This window comes from Oryza glaberrima, chromosome 5 (genome assembly GCF_000147395.1).
Source record: "Oryza glaberrima chromosome 5, OglaRS2, whole genome shotgun sequence".
Classification (NCBI taxonomy): Eukaryota; Viridiplantae; Streptophyta; class Magnoliopsida; order Poales; family Poaceae; genus Oryza; species Oryza glaberrima.
In genome coordinates, this window is record NC_068330.1 from 25,463,768 (window position 1) to 25,484,220 (window position 20,453).

At 44.7% G+C, this 20,453-nt stretch overlaps 3 protein-coding genes and 1 non-coding gene across 4 annotated transcripts; 3 read left to right on the top strand and 1 right to left on the bottom strand.

The window, feature by feature from the left end:
- Positions 1–360: 360 nt before the first annotated feature.
- On the bottom strand, positions 361–3,196 carry LOC127774307 (uncharacterized). Its single transcript, XM_052300533.1, has 5 exons — positions 3,171–3,196; positions 1,701–1,959; positions 839–960; positions 645–751; positions 361–563 (listed from the first exon to the last, which is right to left on the bottom strand). Exons 1-5 carry the CDS (start codon positions 3,194–3,196, stop codon positions 526–528), a joined length of 552 nt encoding a protein of 183 aa, XP_052156493.1. The 3' UTR covers positions 361–525.
- Positions 3,197–4,216: 1,020 nt separating this feature from the next.
- Positions 4,217–7,411, top strand: LOC127772854 (putative pentatricopeptide repeat-containing protein At3g47840). The gene has a single exon (XM_052298838.1). It carries the CDS (start codon positions 4,392–4,394, stop codon positions 6,519–6,521), a length of 2,130 nt encoding a protein of 709 aa, XP_052154798.1. The 5' UTR covers positions 4,217–4,391; the 3' UTR covers positions 6,522–7,411.
- Positions 7,412–8,776: 1,365 nt separating this feature from the next.
- TRNAR-CCU (transfer RNA arginine (anticodon CCU)) lies at positions 8,777–8,849 on the top strand. Its single transcript has one exon. It is a non-coding gene; the product is annotated as a tRNA-Arg (tRNA).
- A 4,891-nt stretch (positions 8,850–13,740) lies between these two features.
- On the top strand, positions 13,741–14,927 carry LOC127774114 (uncharacterized). Its single transcript, XM_052300393.1, has one exon. It carries the CDS (start codon positions 13,977–13,979, stop codon positions 14,805–14,807), a length of 831 nt encoding a protein of 276 aa, XP_052156353.1. The 5' UTR covers positions 13,741–13,976; the 3' UTR covers positions 14,808–14,927.
- The last annotated feature ends 5,526 nt before the right edge of the window (positions 14,928–20,453 follow it).

Here is a 20,453-nt window from a genome sequence, read left to right on the forward strand (position 1 = left end):
AGAGTTTGGTTGAGCTAACATGTCACATTGTTGAATCGGCGACATCACTCGGAAAAAAGTGTCTTTACGCTGGAGACAACCAATTTTTCCTCCGCATTATCTGTTATCCGTTGCCTCTCACTGGCCGGTGGGCCACTAGTCCAAGCTGTGGCTCTTTGCTAGTACTGGTGCAAATTGACAAATACAACGCTTCCTGCGCGGGCAGAGAAACGCCGCGCCCTTCTTCTCCGATGAGACTCCCGAGTGCTGGGCAGGCTCACTGCCTATCCACGGTTCCACACACAACTACTACTGTAGCAATTGTTACACGTAAACCGCACCAAGAGAGATGCAATGCAACCAAACACAGTAATCAATCCATAGGGCAGCCCAACCATTTTAGGTTGCAAGCGTATCATCATAGCTCATCAGTAGTAATCCATATCGCCCTATGCGTATCATTACCAGTGCTGATAAAATGTTTCGACTCTCTTATAATCACGAGTACTACTGACAACCACCCTCCTTCCTCGCGTAGTTGCGCTCCTAAGCCTCGCTTTTGCCGGTGGTTGGAATCTCCACACCTGCAAGCATGAGACACATTTTATCAGCATTGCTGGGCAAACTATCCACAAAAGAACAAGACCCTCAACAGCGCAGCGAACCTGGACGCTCAGCCTGCTGCTGCAAAACCCCGAAGACTGCGGCGGTGACTCCCAACAGCAAGACGCTATTTTTCAAGCACTCCTTCTGAGAATTTTCGTGAAGACCCCTAAAGAATTCAATCAATTTGTCAGAGAAAAGCCTTAGAATTTCAATTGCTTGGAATGCTTATAGTTATGAACAAAGGAAGTAGTACCTCATTGTGGCCACGACGGTTTCCATCTTTGCCACTTTCAAGTCCAGCTCTGATTTCGTAAACTTCTGCAGCGCCTCGAATTCATGCCTTATGAAATGCTGTTCGTCCTTCAGCGCTTGGAGCTACAATATGATTCGACAGAAAATAGGGTCCCAAATTAGTTACATATTTAATACACTACTGAAATTGAATACAATTCTCATTACATGAACAACTACTACAATGGTACAACTATGTTCTAAATTAACTCAATCCTTACAATTTTCTCAGTAATTAAAATGAACGGCAACCTAAGATTTGGAGCAGTTCTAAATTAGTCCTCTATTCAGGTCAGCACACACAGTCAAAACAACAGATAGTTAAAATGTGCCCAACTACATATATATACTGTCAATGCATAATCATTAATATTCAGTACTAGTATTGTGCAGCTCAAAATAAACTATTGATCAGTCAATTCCTAATATTCTAGTGCAGTAAGGAAAGATTCAGAATCATACTAAAGTATTAGGAACCCAAAAATACCAAATTAAAAGTACCATTCCACCAATCAACATCACTGTTTTAATGAGATAGCATGAGCATCTAGCAGTACTTTGGTCAGCAATGCAGGTCATCATGAGATTAGAAAGGCCACCATGCAGTACTTTCACAGATAATGCTCTAGTTGTTGATGACCGTTTGTGGATAGTTCGTGGACTCTTTTCTTCATGACCGTAACCTCATCGAACAGATGATCCTTCAGGATCAGTCTGAGATTCATCACAATCCCCTTCCCACCCCCACCCCCACCCCACCCCACCCCACCCCAAATAAAAACATCAAGAGAAGAAAGAGTAGGGAAACGAGTCTGGGATTATACCTCTTCGTTCAACGTCTCAGAAACCCTGCCCTCCCGGCCGACCGCCTCGCCGCCAGCCTCGCCTTCGCCCCGGAAGCTGCCGCCGCTTCCAGCCTCCCCCTCGCCTGTGCCCCGGAAGCTGCAGCCGCCGCCGCCGCCATCGCGATCGAGTAGTGCGGACGCGAGGAACCCTAGCGAGCGCTCGATCTCTCTCTCTCTCTCTCTCTCTCTCTCTCTCTCTCTCTCTGTGCTGTTCTTCTTGCGTTTCTCTCCCTCTCTCCTGTTCTTCTTGCGTTGGAAGAAAGAAGAGGCTCCCGCCTCCCACCGTCCGATTGGATCGGGTCGAGACGGCACGTGCTAGCGTACGCGTGTCTCCCGTCTCCCTTGCCTCCCACCGTCCGATTGGATCGGATGGTCGAGACGGCACGTGCTCGCATACGCGTGTCTCCCGTCTCTCTTTCTTTTTAAGGCTTAACGGAATCCAATGCTACTATAAATTCCAACTAGTTGATAGCCCGTTACGCGCCTAGCCCCTATATAAAATTATTTATATATATATTGGGCTTGATCAGTATAGCTAGCTGCGTCTGCAGCTGTGCTGCATCTACAGTATCAATAGCATATTTTTGAATTGGAGCTGTTGCAGTGCAGCCACAGCAAAGCTGAACCGATCAAGCCCATTTTAATATGTCTTTTTGAAAGACCAAATATTATCATAACAGTATTTCTAATTTTATCTTTTGAAAAAAAAATCACACCAGTTGCTACGCCTTACTTTTATCATCCCTTCTTTATTTACATACTTGATCTACCACTGTTTTTATTAATTCTTCTCGAAACCTTTAAAATTTAAACCTTATAACTTTTAGAGTTTTTTTTGTCTCGTTGGTTTCATTTTTACATATTTTAGAAGTCCCGTCCAACGCTGTTTTTATACTCATCTACGGCCTGTCTACTACCTCCTCTCTTTATTATCATTGGAATTTTTAAAAAGCGAACATAATTATCGTTTGGGTTTATTTTTTACTTTTTAGAAGTCCTGCCAAACCGTCAGTGGCCTTGCCACCGTACTATTCTACGGCTCGCCCGCTGTCTCTCATCTTTATTGTCATTGAGATTTTTTAAATCAAACATGATTATCATTGGAGTTTCTTTTTTTTTACTTTCTAGAAGTTTCAAACCTTTAAAAATTGGATATTATAGTTTTTAGAGTTTATTGTCTTCTTGGGTTTCATTTTTATAATTCTGTAAGTCCCGTCAAACGCTGCTACTATACTCATCTACGGCAAGTCCACTGCCTCCTCTTTTTATTGTTATCAAGATTTTAAAAATCGAACTTAATTATCGTTTGGGTTCATTTTTTTCACTCTCTATAAGTCCCGCCAAACAATTAACAGCTTTGTCACTATAGTCATTTACGGCTCACACGCTGCCTCCCCTCTTTACTGTCATCGAGATTTTAAAATCAAACATGATTATTATTTTTTTTACTTTGTAGCAATACCACCAATTGCCATGACCATATTGCTTAACGATGTGTTTAACGTCCCTCCTTTTAATAGTATTTGGGATTCTATTTGTGGTTTTGTTAATTAATTTTTTTTAACATAACGATAGAACTTTATTAATGATTAAGATAGGGGATACATTCCTGGTTTAACAGGTCCAGCATACACACATGTGCACACAATCTCCACTCAGTGCTTGATCTTGAACTCATGCCTAGTTGAGCAAGGTTATGAGCTACCCTATTCGCTTATTTCTTTATCTTGTGCACTTGCACGCTTTGAAGACATTGCATCAACCGTCTTGCCAATCTATGTTTTCTATAAAGTTAAAGCACACTAAGTCTAAAGCTTAACATGTAACCATGCCACATCATCAACCACTAGCAATAATTACATATTTAATCTCATGCAAGCATACAACATGATATACAATTTATTTAATACTACAAATCAAAATGCAAGCATATCCAATCATCACCTCTCATATCATTTGTACAATATTTTAACAAATCTATCTGTCACTTTTACAATATTTAACATATACTTATCAATACTAAAGCACGGGTATCATTTCACTGATAAACCTGATGTTTCTTTTTTTTTCTTTTGACTTCTAACTTGATTGTCAAAAAAAATATTGAGAATTGCTTAGTAATTTTCGCAGCAAAGCACGGGAATCACCTAGTACTTTTTACATATCCTATCCACCGCTACCTTGTCTCGTTGGTTTGCAGCTTTACATCGCTTTTTGTATAATTATTGTATGCACATATGTTCATTTGGATGTACTCCTACCTGGATCCCCAGGAATTGGAAGTTTGTTGCTTCGGTTTGTATAGTGAAATTGCTAATACTAGCGGAGCATATAGAACGTTATTATGACATAGTAGTACTAGTTTGTGTAACCACATTGAGCAAACGAACATACTTTTCAGTTTCAGCGATCAAAAATAATAATTACTAAAATTTTTTTAATAAGATAAACGATCAAACATGTTTAAAAATAGTTAACGGCGTGTCTAAAAATATTTAGGACGGAGGGAGTACAATTCAATAGGCTGAAAACACGGCCCATAATCGTGATTTGTGCCGGGATTAAGGCCCATCAAAACAAGGCCTGGTTGTTGTTTACTCCTACTAATTATCTTGCCGTGTCCAGGACAATAGAACCAACAGCAAGCAGGTTCTTCTATCCAACAAATTCATGGCAGCGCCTTTCCGGCTCGGCCGGTCCGTCTGGACTCGTGCCGTTCGCCCCGACCCACCACCGCTCTCGATGCTCGACCACCTGGCTCGCCTGAAGCAGCTAGCCCGATCGAGCAGGCTCGCGGACGCGCACCGCCTGTTCGATGGAATGCCACGCCGCGACGAGGTTGCCTACGCCACCCTCCTCGCCGGCCATGCCGCCGCGGGGGACTTCCCCGGCGCGATGGCGCTCTTCTCCCGCCTCCGCGCCTCTTCTCCGCCGCTCGCGGCCGCGGACCCTTTCGTCCTCAGCCTCGTCTTCAAGTCCTGCGCCGCGGCGGCCGACGCGAGGTTCCTCCCGCACGCGGCGTCGCTGCACGCGTTCGCGGTCCGCTCCTCGGCCGTCTCCTCCGTCTTCGTCGCCACGGCCCTGGCCGACGTCTACGCCAAGGCTGGTTGCCTCGGCCTCGCGCTTAAGGTGTTCGACGAAATGCCGCACAAGAACGTGGTCTCTTGGACCACGCTGGTTGCCTCGCTGACGAGGGCCGGCCGGCGCCACGAAGCGCTCCGCCGCTTCTCCGAGATGCGCGCCTCTGGCGTGCACTGCGATTCGTACGCCTACGCGGCCGCGCTCACAGCGTGCGCCGACGCCGGATTGCTGTCTCGCGGGCGCGAGGTGCACGCCTTCTGCGCCAAGCTCGGCCTTGACTCGACGCCCTACGTCGCCAACACGCTCGCCACTCTGTACGCGCGCTGCAGCGACGTCGACCGTGCGCTGGCTGCTGTCAGCCGCATGGGCACGCGCGACGTCGCCGCTTGGACGACGGTGATCTCTGCCTATGTGCAGACCGGCCGTGCAAAGGAGGCCATCGAGGCGTTTGTCCGAATGCTTCGTGAGGAATCATCAGTGGCTGCATCGCCGAATGAATACACATATGCTGCAGTTATTGCTGCGTGTGCAGATATTGCTTGGGTCTGTCTTGGGGAGCAGTTGCATGCTCAAGCTGCAAGGAAAGGCTTCGCCTATGCCCGCTCGGTGGCCAATTCTCTTGTCACACTCTACACACGCGCCGCGGGCTGTCTGTCGGCTGCTGATGCTGTTTTCCGGGAGAGTGTAGTCAAGGATGTTGTCTCTTGGAGTGCCATCATATCAGGCTATGCACAGGAAGGCCTAGCTGAGGATGCATTCGCTCTGTTCAGAGAAATGAGGCATCACAGCGGCTGTCCTCGTCCGAACGAATTCACTCTTGCCAGTCTCCTAAGTGTTTGTGCAACTGCTGCGTCACTGGATGCTGGACGGCAACTCCACACACTTGCTGTTGCTGCTGGACTTGAACATCATGCAATGATCAGGAGTGCGCTCATTGACATGTATGGAAAGAGTGGTAGCATGTTAGATGCTGATATAGTATTCTCCCATCGTGTGAAAGATGATGTTGTTTCGTGGACTGCAATGATCGTTGGATATGCTGAGCATGGGCACAGCAAGAAGGCACTTGAATTGTTCCAGGAAATGTGTCATGTTGGACTAAAGCCAGACCATGTCACATTCATAGGTGTGCTCAATGCTTGCTGTCATGCTGGGGAAGTTGAGCTTGGATTGAGATACCTCAATGAAATGAACCAAATTTATGGCCTGTATCCTGCCAAGGAGCACTATGGCTGTGTGGTGGATTTGTTGGGCAGAGCTGGTAGAATAAACGAAGCTGAGGAACTGATTGGAAAGATAGCTGCCAACGAAAGAGATGGTGTTGTTTGGACATCTTTGCTTAGGGCGTGTGCAGCCCGAGGAGAAGAGGAAACTGGAAAGAAAGCTGCAGAGAGGGCAATGGAGGCAGAACCATGGGGCGCAGGAGCACATGTGGCAATGGCGAATCTTTATGCCAGCAAGGGACAATGGCACGAGGCTGCGCAAGAACGGCATATGATGAAGCAGAAAGGGGTTGTGAAAGGGGCAGGCTGGTCATCAATCACGGTTGGAGGGGAGGGCAGGAGAGTAGGGGTGTTTGTGGCCAGTGATCGCACACATCCCCAGGACAGTGCAATCTACAGGATGCTTGAGTTGATATATTTCGGAACTGGAATGGCTCGCTATGTACCTGATCAGTTGGATTTAGGATCTGAAGTGGATATGATGATTAGCAGTTAACTGAATAAGAAGCATTGGCTACGAATGAGTGCTATGATGAGCATTTGTTGCCAGTCAGTGCAGCTTAGGATGGTCTGGTCATCCAATCATTTCTGCTACTGCACTAAAGCACTGATTGAATAGTTCATATACCAATGCTAAGCTCGTTTGAGAGACAACTCTCGATAAGATGGGCACAACTATGAGGCAACCATGCTGCATGCTCTGATCCAGGCTTCAGCATTGCAGCTTGTAGTAGCAGACATGCCTTTTTTTTTTTCTTTTAAGATAATGGATAGAAATCCAGCCTCTATATCCACAAGTGGATATACACAGCCAGTAGCAGACATGTCTTACAGGAATGGATTTCAATTCAATGAGATACCCACTGCAGGTTTCATATCCTAAATCGTAAATATGTCAACTTGATTCCTGCATCAGATGTACAGTGAAGAACTGAAGAAGTTCATTTCTTGCTCTTAACCAATACAAGTTGGAAGCATTTTATGCACACTGATTTGGAGCAGACAGGAATGTGGCAGACCGCGTGATGTTGATCTTATTCATCAGTTCTTTAGAAGGGAGCCGGACGGCAGTAGAGATATTCATAGCAGCATTGACGCTTTGGTGGCACCCAAGTTGCATCAATATGTCTGACATGCTGCTTGCTAATAACTTGATTCTTGACCAAGATATTATTGCTTGGTGTCTTGGTGATGATTCTTCTTTTATATACAATGTTAATGTCAATCCTTGTACTATAGTACAGTTGTTAGTACCATATTCTTTCTGACAACTGCTCCTAGGATATTCTTCCTTTTGACATTTTGATTATGTAACGGTGAATCATGTCTATCAGTATGTAGACTTTTGACCTTCTTTGTACATATGCTCATTATTTACTATCTTTTCTGACAATTTGCACTTGCCTGATCTGATTTTGGAATAATTTGCAATTGCATGATGACAAAGTTATATGCTTGTTTTCAGTCATACAGATGCTTTTAGATGGAGTGCATACTTGTGCTGAATGGTGGTTATAAATCGAACCGAATTGAACGGATCATAGATATTCGTAGCTTTCATGGAATCGGCAGAACAAGAATTCTAATTTCAGTGGATCTGTCCTTGGACAAAGCAGGTGAGTCCCTTCCATGACTCAAACTGATCATAAACAATCAAGATAGAGCACCACTACACCAGTAGAAAGAAACACAAAAATCACCATGACAGTGAGGGAGTTGTAGTAATGATGCTGCTTTGGTGATGGAGCTTAGGCTTTGGAACGCTTTAACTAACTTAGCCTACTCAATGCTCAATAGCCATTTGCTCTTGCTTAGCTTTATCCGGTTGTGACTTCGAGGTACCAAACCAAATAGGGTCCTACTTAGAACCACAAGTCATTAATATGTCTAAAAAGAACCACGAGTATTATTACTCTAATCTCCGCAATGATGGGTTTAGGGATGATTGATCAACTTCTCCAAAATGCACTACTGGTACCAGTAAGAAAATCACAAATCAATGATCAAGACTAAAGCAAAGCTATAGTAGCTCTCCTCCTAACCTTCTAGAGAAGGCACCTTTCAATTCCTAAGCTCCAATGCTAGTGAAAGGGGCCTATTACTGACGTGTTGAGCCCAGAATAAACGCCTCCAAAGGCAAGACAGCTCGAATAAACCAAGTATAAAGCTGCATTTCTTTCTCTCTCTCTCTCTCCCTCATCTGAATTTCAAGTGGTCAGAAGTTGAGAACCGGGTATTATCATCGAATCCTGGAACATTTAGCTGGTCGATAATTGCGTGGCGATGCGAAAGAACATGGATGCAGCTGGGAATCGCGAATCTGGAACCAATTAAGCATATGTTTTGCGTCGAGGCAATGACAAGGAGAATTAGGAGGATAAGATCGCCTCCATGGGAGCATTTGGAATTGGAAAGGTGCTTTGGGGCAAGTGGTTCAGTAAAGCGGCGCAAATAAGAGAAGAAGTGATGCTTTTAGTTGCGGTATCTGATTCTATTCGCTGTTTTGGAAGGTACATATCCATTTCTTAACACGGTTCTGGGTTGAATTTGTTGAGCTGATTTCATGTGAGCAGCAAACTGCTGGACACCACGTAGCTTGCAGGGCGAATAATTCAATGTGCTTATATGGAAAAAGCAGAATAATCTAGATGGATCAGTATGTCTGTCAATGAGTCAGTTGCTATTTGTGTGTTTCTTTGTGGACACATGTCCGAGTACTTGATTATTTATATGTTCATTTGGTTGTATAAGGCGCCTGTAGCTCAGTGGATAGAGCGTCTGTTTCCTAAGCAGAAGGCCGTAGGTTCGACCCCTACCTGGCGCGTGTTTTTTTTTTCAGATTTTGAGATTTTGATTTTGCTTAGAACCTGAACATGAATTCAGGTTGCCCTCAACTTCTCGTCCCTCGCTTTTAACCATGCCATGTTTTCGTTTTCCTCACAATCTGGTTTTGCTTAGAACCTGAACATGAATTCAGAACTAAAAGTTTTTTTTATTCAGATTTTGGTTTTGCTTACAACCTAAACATGAATTCATAACTACTACCTCCGTTTCAGGTTATAAAACTTTCTAGCATGTTCTTAGATTCATTAACATCTATATGAATGTGGGCAATGCTGAAAATTCTTATAATATGAAACGGAGGGAGTAAAATGTTGTCCTCAACTTCTCATCCCTCGCTTTTAACCATGCCATGTTTTCGTTTTCCTGACAATCTGGACATGAATTCATGAAAACTTTGTTAATAATAGTAGACTTGTCCTATGAAAACTTTGTTTTTTTACATGCTACCCCTATGAAAACTTGCCATGGTTAGAAGAACTACTCCACTTCTTTTTCCCAACACTTCACTTGTCATATGAAAACTCCACCATAGTCCATATATGTTTCTGAATGTAAGTATAATACTATATACATCCTTGGTTAGTAAAAACAATAATAGCCAAAAATCCAAAAGGATATAAAAAACGATAAAACGATTCATACTTCGAAAGAGAGGCAGAGACTATAATATTTCACCACAATCCTATTCCTATACAAAACCTTAAACATCAATCAGCAAGCTAATTAAGGTTGTGTTGATTGTTTAATTAAACCTTGCATAGTACTAGCCATATCACCTGGTTGCCCGACATGATTAGTGTAATCCAACACAATCGTAATAGTTAATCATTGCCCTCACTATTCTAAAGTAGTACTACGTGCACTATGCTAGAGCAGCAAACTATCCGGGAGCTTTTGCAGCCTAGAGTCAAGGCCACGGAAACTGTGCTTTGACGAAAGAGGTGTCATTCATGACCAGCATAACAACAACACAACAACAGCAACAGCAACAAGAAAGAAAAAAGAGAGAGAGAAGAAGAGCAATATTGTGGCGACACGAGCCAATCGCTACGGCCGTTTAGTTAGTGATACCAAACTTGCCTGACTGCGACGAACGGCGCATCATGCCACAATGTCTCCCCACCAAATCTCCTCTTTTTGTTAATATATGCCGCTAATTAATCACCTCACCTGGCTATAGCTTAGCCGTAGTTAGTGTGTGTGTGTGAGGCGCGAAAAGTTTACTTTGCAACAAAAACAAAAATTTCTGATCCGCCCTCAGAAACCGGCACCTCACATGCGTGCACACGAACACGACCTGACGCATAATTAACAGTCTCCCTATGTGAACTAGCCATAGGCGCCAGCTTTGCTTTTAGCCTTTGGGCAAAATCAAATTGTTCGATCCGTGTGTGCTTTTTGTTGTTGTTGTTGTACCGAAAGGAATGGAAGCCCCTTTTTCCTGCGAAATCATGCGAGTTTTTCTAATACTAGTCCTCCTAAATGCTCTCTAATGAGCTGCATGTGACGTTATATCTGCTCGATGTGGATGTGGAATATAGATTATATAAACATTTTCCATTTTCACCTTAGTTGAGTGGTGTCCAAAGGAGAAGTAGAGAAAGCATTTTGGTAATCACTTTCAACCCTACAATTTTTAATATATTATTACAGGTTGGTATCCTAACAAATTAAACATATTTATGTCAAATGTTATTTTACCAAATTCGGTATTTCTTAAAGTTTCATCTTCATAAAAACAGTACCAGACTAAACCCATCAACGCAATTAAATTTTTGTAACAGTAAATATGTGCCAAAACTACGTGATGATACTAAATTTTGGTTGGTCGTGTACTTTTTTTTATGATAAAAACATAATAAATTTAAAGATAAGATTTTACATGTAGATGTAATACTGTATCATTTTTTTAAAAAAAATTCTGTGATATTTTCTAATTAGTGCGCTCGTTGGTGTGGAAAGGAAAAGAAACTGAAGGAGCCCTTTATTATTACTCGCGGGGTTTGCTTACACGTTACCAAGGGAGAACAGTGGACCAGACCAGGGCGCTGATGCGAGGCCGGCCGGTCCACGGCAACGGCTGCTAGTACTACTCTCCCTCCCTCCCTGTGTTGTTTCGACGTGTCGCGTCCCGTCGGCTGGGCCGCTGCCGCTGCCGATGGCCGCTTGCCCGGGGCAAAGAAAAGGAACCACCAATCCACCACCACACGTGCACAACCCAGCGTCCCGCGCTTGTCCTGTCCCGTCCCGTCTCGGCATCTCCTCCTCCTCCCCCTCCCCGCCGCGCGCGCACCGGCAAAAGCGCGCGTGCGTGCAAACGCCCCAGCAAAAAACGCCGCGGAAAACAAGGGGACGGCCGCGCCCGCGCGTCCATGCATTTGCACGCACGCGAGCGGCGCCGCGCCGTGATCCCCTTCTTCCTTCTCTTCCGCTGTTGCGCGCGGCCGCTGATTTTGGGCTCGTTTTTGCGTTTCCCTTCCGTAAACAGAGTCGAGTCACAAGCGGCGAGTCGCGTTTGCGTCGCGTGCGTGTGCCGGTGTGCGTGCCTGGTCGTCCGGGCCGCGCTGGAAATCCGTGGCGTTACACCGAACGAACGCCCCATGCATGCGGAGTCCATGGCCGCACGACGAAAAACTGCCTTTCTCTCGTCTGATCCGAGCTCCTGCAGATGTGCTAGCTAAGCTATGCCATTTCCATGTTCCAAGAGGGGCTCGTGTTGTTGTGGCAGGGTTAGCACGGCCATACACGTGAGGGACATTTGTGCCAATCAGCCGGCCGTGGCGCGAGGGCCACCACCCTAAATCTCGCTTAATTTCTTCCATTGCAAACGCCCTCTGCAATGCATCCTGCACCTGCGCGACCAGGGACAAAAGGACGCCTCGCAGTAACTATGGAGTACACAACAGCACTAATACACGACCATGCATGCACGCACGCACGAGGAGCATTCAGCACCAACTGCGACACACGGCCAGCGTAGCGTAAATGTGTAATGGCACAGGATGTACACAGCGGCATGCATGCATCTCCATTGCACTGCACTGCACTGCGATACTCCATCGGGTCAGTGTTTCAGCCGGCCCTCGTGCATGCGGCAGCACTGCCACTGCCCCCACTGCAATATCCGTACACGTTCCAGTTTTACAGCAAGTCCGGGTAGGAGTTTCAGCTCGGTTTGTTGTTGGTCTCAGATTTTATCCTCTCGCTTTGCTTCGATCCGCAGAGATTTTCCCTTTGATTCCGTTGTGCTTTGATGCCATCATTTTTTCCCCTTTGCTTTGCTCAGAGGCCGGTGGTGACATTGGAAATTCAGGCTTGGGAGTTCAGACTGAACCATGATCTACTCTGCTCTGCAGTGCTGTAATCTGAAGAAAAGAGAGAGACACACTGGTACAAACAGAGGCATCCAAACTCCAAACCGAACGTATATGCTGCCAGTATTAGCTGGTTCGAAGTTTTGAACTGATCGAGGACTCCACATCGATGGCCCCCCGCACACGAATCTCCAAGCCGACCCAAACCAATAGTAACCTGGCTCGTGCAGGGGCAACCACCTCGTGATACGTACACATTTCCCTCTTGGGGCCCCTGCCTCCCTGCTCCTGCTACGAGCTGATGCTGTTGCTGTTTGCTATCCATTGGAAGACTCAATTAAGGTTCAAGTATACTAGTATCAAGGGCATATGAAAACACACATCGTGACGAGTATATGCAACTATGCAAGCAAACAAGTGGGGGAGCGTATCCTATACACACAGCCCCTCACACGTACACACCATGTACACCAACTAAAAATTATCACAAAAAATTCTACAAAATTCATACAAGCACTTCCAATAGTATTACATCTACTGCAAAGTGGTACGTTCAAATTCATTCTACATAGAAAGTAAAAAAAGAGACAAAATTCTAATAGAATTATAACCTTAAAACTGTTATATTTTTTATTTTTTTATTACGGCTAAAATATAATGAATTTGGGGTTAATATTTTATCCCTAGGTATAATACTGTTGAAAATACATATATGAATTTTTCTAGATTTTTTGTGACATTTGGTAGTTGGTGTGTACGTGTGTACACGTGAGAGCTGGTGTGCATATAATATGTTGCCAAACAAGTGTAAATGGAAGCGGTTGGTAATATAAGGTTGTTTGTTTGTTTTAGATTATTAAAGGAACTATTATTGTAGATTATCTAAAACCAAATATTTGAAAAAAAAAGTTAAACAAATACTGTAGTTTAAAACAAGTGATCCCAATACTATAGTGAAAAAGAATTATGTTGAAAAAACGTATTTTTTTGAGTCGTGAAGTATTTTAATAACTCAGTGAATAGGCTGAAAAATAATAAGACAACTTGTGGTTTACTACTGTTGAGTTGCCAGCTTAAAGCTTGATCGGAGTAAACTTTTTTCGGTCCATTTTAATACGCTATATATCTATAAAAAAATCAATAGAACATGATGCTAACAACATATCAACATGTGAATTTTTGTAGGAAGCATCTTTCGCTCTAAAGCCACTTTGATTTAGGTATGAACCACACCTTGTAGAAGGGAAAAAAAGATTATGTATTCTAAAATTTGTATTGACTTCAATAACTACAACTCCCACAGGTCCACAGTATACAAAAGTTGGTGGTTCTAATGTTCTATCCACACCACCTATCATATTTTGTCCTATAATCGCTCCATTTCAAGAACTTTATATGCTACCATCAGTAGCACAAATATATTCTCCTATAAATTGATCTTTCAAAAATATTCTCCTGGAATTTTAAAAACCAATATACTCATCAAAAAAATTTTATTAAGACCCACCACTACAGTAGACTAGAAGACAAATGCATGTATTAAACACAAAAGGCCACAGAGAAAGCCACCGAAATTGAGGCTATATAAGCTCACATCCACCTCACCCCAACCAAAGAGAAGATTTCATCAGTTCAGTTCAGACAGCTCTCCTCTCCTCACACTCAGCTTCACTCTCTTCCAAAACCCACACTAACCCAAGTCTCCAAGAAGGCAAGAGTCGCCGTCGCCGTCGCCGCCGGCCACGCCGTGTGCTAGCTAGCTAGAGCTGTGCACGATACAGTGTGCTGCGACCATGGCGGCCGCCGGAGCAGCGTTGCGGCTGCGCCTCCTCTACCGGATGCTGCGGGTGGGCGAGCTCCTCGCGCTCGTGGTGTTCTTGTCGTGGTCTTCTTCCCGCGTGCCGGCCGCCGCCGCCGCCGTGGTGCGGCTCGCCGGGTCGCTCCTGCTCAACGCCCGGTTCGTGTTCGTCCTCGGCAACGCCATCGTGCTCCTGCTCCTCGCGCTCTCCAGGCACGACCTCTCCATCTCTTCCAACCACGGCACCACCACCGCCGCCGCCGCCGCCGCCGTCTCCAGCGACAGCGCTGGCGCCGGGTCCACGCCAGCGTCGACGACAGCGCCACCCGCCGCCAGCTTCCCTCTGTTCATCGTCCCGCAGCCATCACCGCCGCCGCCTCACGCCACCGAGGCCCCGGTGGTGGCAGCGCCTCCGGCGCCCGTGGTCCCCTGCGCCCCGTCGGTGGCGCCGGCAGCGCCGGCGGCGGCGGCGGCGTTCGAGGACAAGCAGGCGGTGCGCGTCAACAAGGCACGCGCGCCGAGGCGGAGCAGGTCGGAGAAGATGGGCTCGTGCGGCGCGTTCCGGCGGGCGGCGTCGCCGGAGCTGCGGCGGTCGGAGTCGGACAACGGGCGCAGGCGGCGGTCGTCCGTGACGGCGCGCGACGCGGAGGTGTGCTGGGGCGCGGACGACGCGGAGGAGTTCCGGCGGACGGTGGAGGCGTTCATCGCCAAGCAAACGAGGTTCCACCGCGAGGAGTCGATGACCATGACCATGTCCATCGTCGCCGGCGTCGGCCACGGCGAGGTGGCGCCGGCCATCGCCGGAGCACTCGCAGTCGTGGAATAAGTTGGCCTCACATGTCAGTGGAGAAAAAGAAAAAAAATCCCTGTGAAAAAGTACATAAAATGGAGAATTGAAGCTCTCCTTGGCTACATCTTGTGTGCACGTTTTGCCTTGCCTTGTTCTTGTTCTTGGCCTCCCTACTCTTTTTTTTCGTTTGCACGATCATCGAGGTTTTACAGCCGTTGGATGGTGGATCCGACGGTGGTAACAGCGTTGGATGAAAATCTGAGGGGGTACTTTCGGGAGAGAGGGGCTAAACTCTCCCAAACACCCCCTGAAGCTGTTGGTTGCGAGATGGTTCTACTATTTCAGAATTCTGACCTGACTCGTCGTGTGTCGGGACAGGAGGATGAGCGGCAAGCGACGGAGAGGGAGGCTGGGCCGTGTAGTGTAGCAGACGGACGCTTGACACATTGACACGTGACATGATGGATCAGGAATTCAGAATCAGATGCCAAGTGCCCCCAAGAGGACGACGAGTAGATAAACCTGACGCTAGCTGTCAACAAAACTCACGACTACTACACTACAGTAATTAACAGTAGCATTATACGAAGGGCAGGTTTGGCACAGCTCCAGCTCCACCCCTCTTAGAGTTAGAGCTCAGCCAAATAATTTCAGCTCCATCAAAACTGGGAGTGGAGTTGGATGGAGCTCTCTCATAAAATATACTAGAGTAGTGGGGCTGGGTTATGACAGCTCCACAACTTCACTTCAGACTTAACTTCTCGAGCAATATTTAGGAGTTAGAGCTGAATTAAACATGCCGAAGTACAGTACTGGACAGGGGAGTACTCCGTAAGCAACGACATTACGAAAGAGTACGACAGCCAACGGGCGTAGTTTGGTTTGGCTGGCAAACATGCACTCTACTGGTACTAGTATACTTACATGAAAAAATGGTGGCAAAAAAACTGACACCGTTTTAGACTTATCTTAATAACAGTCTTTCTTCGATCATCCCGGGTAAAAATACTGTTTTTGACTGCATCTGTTTCTACCTATATAAATATCGTATTACAATCGTCACTAAATAGTTAAATATAAAAGTTTTAAAGGTTTGCAAATTATTTTCGTAAAAACGTAAGGGCCTCATCTTTTCGCTTATACTTATACTTATCAGCCAAAAATTAAATTTCTAACTTTAAATTTAAAGTTGATTTTAAGATATTTTTTATTGAATTTATTTTTCAGCTTTTGCTTTTAGATCGTTAAAACATGTATATAAAAGTTTTATTTGTAACTTATTTTTCGTTTGTAAATAGTAGTATGTTGTTTGGCTTATTCCGGGAATAATCGAAACGAAAATCGTTTTTATCGGCACGAGTGGAGAATTGAAGGATGAATCAGACGTGATGGGAGGAGGGGGAACCGTGGGAAGGGTACAAATTGGTGAGGTATTCCATTGCTCGATATGCCCCCTTCCAGCCGGCGCCTCTGGTTTCCTAGGAAAAGACGGATCGACCGGGTTGGCTCATGGCTTGATGCGTCCATCCATCCATCCGTCCATGGGTTGGTCCCATGGCCGAGCCGAGGGCTTGATGCTTGCGTGGAGTGTGCGAGTTGCATTGGAAAATACTGCAAACCTCGCCGTGCTGCTGGCTGCTGAATGCATTGCACCGGCACTGTTGGTTTGGTTTGGTTTGGTTTGGTCAGTCAGAAGAAGAGACGGAAAAGAAACGGAGGGAACAAATTCGATGCTCCGTCTCGGCGATTATTCTCGTCTCCATTACTGCTCTCTCTCGCTAATCCACCACCAACCTGTTAGAATTAATAGATGGACTAAGACCCATTCGAAAATTAATTCTTTGGAAAATAATAAAAGCCCACCTCATAGGATGGCATGCATGTGGAGTTTAGTACCACCTTGCTTATTCTAGGAGAGGGGACCTCCTTAAAAGGGAGGATGCCCTCCTAGCCACTTAAAGCATTTGTGGTGGAAAGAAGAGGGGGAACACACGCGTGCTCGCCCGCCTCGCCTGATAGGCGCACGTGCACGACGTACGCGTCGAATGGTCCGCAAAATTGGCTCCTCACCCTTGCGCAGATGCAGCCTCTTTTTGCAGTTTTGTTTTGCTGCAGGAAAATTCGGATTTGTTTTGTTTTGGAAACATTCCGAAAAATCCGGTGCGTGAAAACGGCGTGGAGTCTGGATAAGTTACGCGCGACTTATTCGGTTCGGTTACACGGAGTGGTTTGCAGTTTTGTTTTGCTGCAGGAAAATTCGAATTTGTTTTGTTTTCGAAACATTCCGAAAAATCCGGTGCGTGAAAACGGCGTGGAGTCCGGATAAGTTACGCGCGACTTATCCGGTTCGGTTACGCGGAGTGGAGATCGTGCGGGCGCCCTGATCAAGCGACCTATCTCTATATAAACGAGCCGCCGCCTTCACGCAAAACACACGAAATCAATCTAGGGTTTGCCTCCTCCTCTGTGCTGCGCCGTCGCTCGTAGACTACTCCATCCCGCTCGCCGGCGTGCACCTGCGATCGGGAGAGCAGGTCTCCGGAACCTCTGCCTTCGACGTCCTGCACCGGGAGAAGGCGACAATAAGATTTTTGGGAAGCGCTTCGCGCGACTGCTCCCTGTTCGTCCGCGACGGCTCGCCTTCCTCTCCGCTTGCGTGCTGCGCGCCTTCGTCGACGCTCGCAACCGCGAGTAGTTCCTGCCGAGCAACCGGTCTTTCCGTCACCTCGGTACGTGTTCGACATATTGCACATATTTGATCTGTTCATGTTTTACTGCGTAGTTTACATGTGTAGATCTAATGATGCGTTAATGCTAGTATACATCTGTAATGTCATGATTTATTTATGGAATATATTAAATCATTATATGCCTATATTCTCAACACATCCATCCGTCCATGATTCCTCTCTCTCATCCTCGCGTTTTATTTTATTTTTCTCAAATTTTCCAAGCTCGCATTGCACTTGTTATTTTTAGTGAAACGATATGAGACAACGGGTATTGGGTTCTAAAATATAAAATATAAAGGATTTTAGATAGATAGATCGTATCCTAGATTCATAGTACAAATATAAGTTTCATCAAACTAAAATCGCTTATATTTTGATATAGATGAAGTAATAATTTAGTGAAGCAGCTGAAAAGAACAGAAGCAGATTGCTTATCACTGTTCCATGCAACAACGCACCGTACTCCTATGCAAATCGACGTGGTAATTGGGCAGGAAACCGCTTCACCGATTGATCCTTCAGCAGAACATATTGTCACGTTAGCAGTAGAAAACAAATGCTCGTCGCTGGAGCAAAAACAAATGCCACCATCACTCAGACACTCACCTAGTTGAATGGTAATCATGGCGGCAGTGGCGCTTTACTGAAGCAATTTCAGCGACTCAAATGTACTTGGCCACTGAACTTTCATGAGGAAGAAACAAAAAAGAGACATTGCCGTCTAAATAAGAAAATTAAAATACCTCTCATCAGGTTTCTTTTCACATCGCCCTTCCCTTTAGTTGCTTTGTTCCTCACACTAATTGTTCTTTTGTTATCTCCACTACTGAGAATATTATCCACTGATATAGATTACACTGCTGGTTCTCTCCAAATCCATTATCCACGAAATGATTCCTCTTGCGTGGCAGAGACAAAGGCGGAGTCAACATCCTTCCATGTCCATATTCCAGCACAAAAATAATTCACAACTTTGTTGCATGCTTTGTTAATAATGCTCCAATGCATATGGACCCCCTTGGTCGAGAGCCAAAAAATTAAAATAAAATTCAGAAGCAGTTTATGCATCCATGTCCTTGTTTTCAGTGGATGATAATAGTAGAAGTAGTGGATACTACCAACAGAAGATGGCTTTTGGAATCTGTCACTTTGTATGGTCATAGTGCTGCTTGGCTCTTAAGTATGCACCAACCTGGCCCTACTTGTCCTCTCTTTTGCACTAACTGAAATGTGTTTCAAGTAGGTTTATGTGCAGTGTGTGCTCTTTTGATTTCTCACCAGAAGGAACCACATTACATTTGGCATATATTCTTTGTACGAAAATGTTGGTGTTTAGTTAGATTAAGCCATTGGGAATGATTGGAATGAACCAAAAGCCACTCAGGGAACGGGTCTCCTCCCAGAACAACCAAAACCAAAGCCTTCTGTGCTGCTGCGTTATGTTCCTTTTGTTCTAAATCAGTCTCTGTCACTTGGGTCGTGCCACGTACAAACTTGTCGAGATGTGCAGTTCTCCTGGAAACTGTTTGCAGGACCAGTTTGGACGTCTCAACTGATGAATTCTACTGAGATATTAAGATTTCGAACCTTGAAAATAGTGCTGAACTTGAAGAAAAACATGTGTCAAGAGGGGAAAAGAAGAAGAGAAAAAACAGCTTTGGGGAGCAGCTTAGTACACTGGGCCGGATCAGCAACTCGTTCTGAACGGTCCATTAGTAATTTGGGCCACAGTGTGTAAGGCCTTGTTATAAATTACTAATGGCCCATCTCCTGGGAATGGCCAGGATTAGCCCATCAGGAAAAAGGCCTAGCCTGCAATCTGTATGGGCCAGAAGTGGCCATCGCTATATGTAGCCCAGCAAAAAGAAAACCAACGCGGTAAAGCGTAGCGAGTGCCTGAACCACTTTGCCGTTTTGCTGCACATGGTGGTTTGTTTACTGGTGATGGGAGCTGTAGAAGAAAACTTAGCACGTAAGCAAGGGATCGTAACGACACTGTGCCTCTACCTGAAGTTGTGTAGGGCAACAAAGTGCATACATTCAGAGAAGGAAGCAAGGAATTTAATTGAAGCACCAATTGGAAATGTGGGACAATATGCTCTGAAATCTCGGTCTATTTTACTCCGAATTTAAAACTTTTGCGCAATTTTGAAAATCCTTTTGGCTAATGCAAGGTGTGGCATTGATTTTTTTTCCTGAAGGAAAAACATGTGTGGCATTGCTATGCATGCATCAACAATGTACACAAAATATTTTGAACTCAAAACATAATTTAAGATAGGAAAAGAAAGGTTTTCACTAGTTACTAGATAAATTGCACATGTTCACTGCGAAACAAATTCTCTTATAAAAAGTGTATAGCAAATTAGTAGTAACTATTTAGAAATATGTTTAATTGATACTAATTGGCGACAGATGATTGCACGTCTTATAGCTATGGTTTATAAATAAGCTCTCAAACTTAAAAAAACTTTACACGATTGTGAAAACTTTTTTTTTCTAATAGCAATAGATGACTGGTGGTGACGCGTAAGGTAGCTGTGGTTTCTAAATATACTTCATTATCCCAATCTATTTAAAACTTTCGCACAATTATAAAAATCATTTTAGCTATTCTAGAGCCATATGCTAGCAAAACTGTTATCCAGTACTCCCTCCGATTCCATATTAGTACTCCCTCCGATTCCATATTAATTGACGTTTTAGATAAGGTTGAGGTCAATTCTTTATAACTTTGACCATCAATAACTTTAAAAATATTTAGTTTAAAGGAACTAGAACAACACATATAGATTTGTCTTTCAAAACAATATAATAAAAGTAGATATATATTTATTTATTATATATATATTATAATAGAAAAATAAGATTAAAAATATATTTTATAGACCGTGTTATTGTCTAAAATATCAATTAAAATGAAATCAGAGGTACTACCAATTATCTTTTC

Bases quoted from the DNA above. Each gene is read 5' to 3' on its own strand.
- LOC127774114 (XM_052300393.1), top strand. From the start codon at position 13,977: ATGGCGGCCGCCGGAGCAGCGTTGCGGCTGCGCCTCCTCTACCGGATG.
- LOC127772854 (XM_052298838.1), top strand. From the start codon at position 4,392: ATGGCAGCGCCTTTCCGGCTCGGCCGGTCCGTCTGGACTCGTGCCGTT.
- LOC127774307 (XM_052300533.1), bottom strand. From the start codon at position 3,196: ATGGCAATTGGTGGTATTGCTACAAA. The intron at 961-1,700 runs GTATAATCCCAG...ATCATATTGTAG, and splicing joins CTGAGACGTTGAACGAAGAG to CTCCAAGCGCTGAAGGACGA. The intron at 564-644 runs GTTCGCTGCGCT...TCATGCTTGCAG, and splicing joins GCAGCAGGCTGAGCGTCCAG to GTGTGGAGATTCCAACCACC.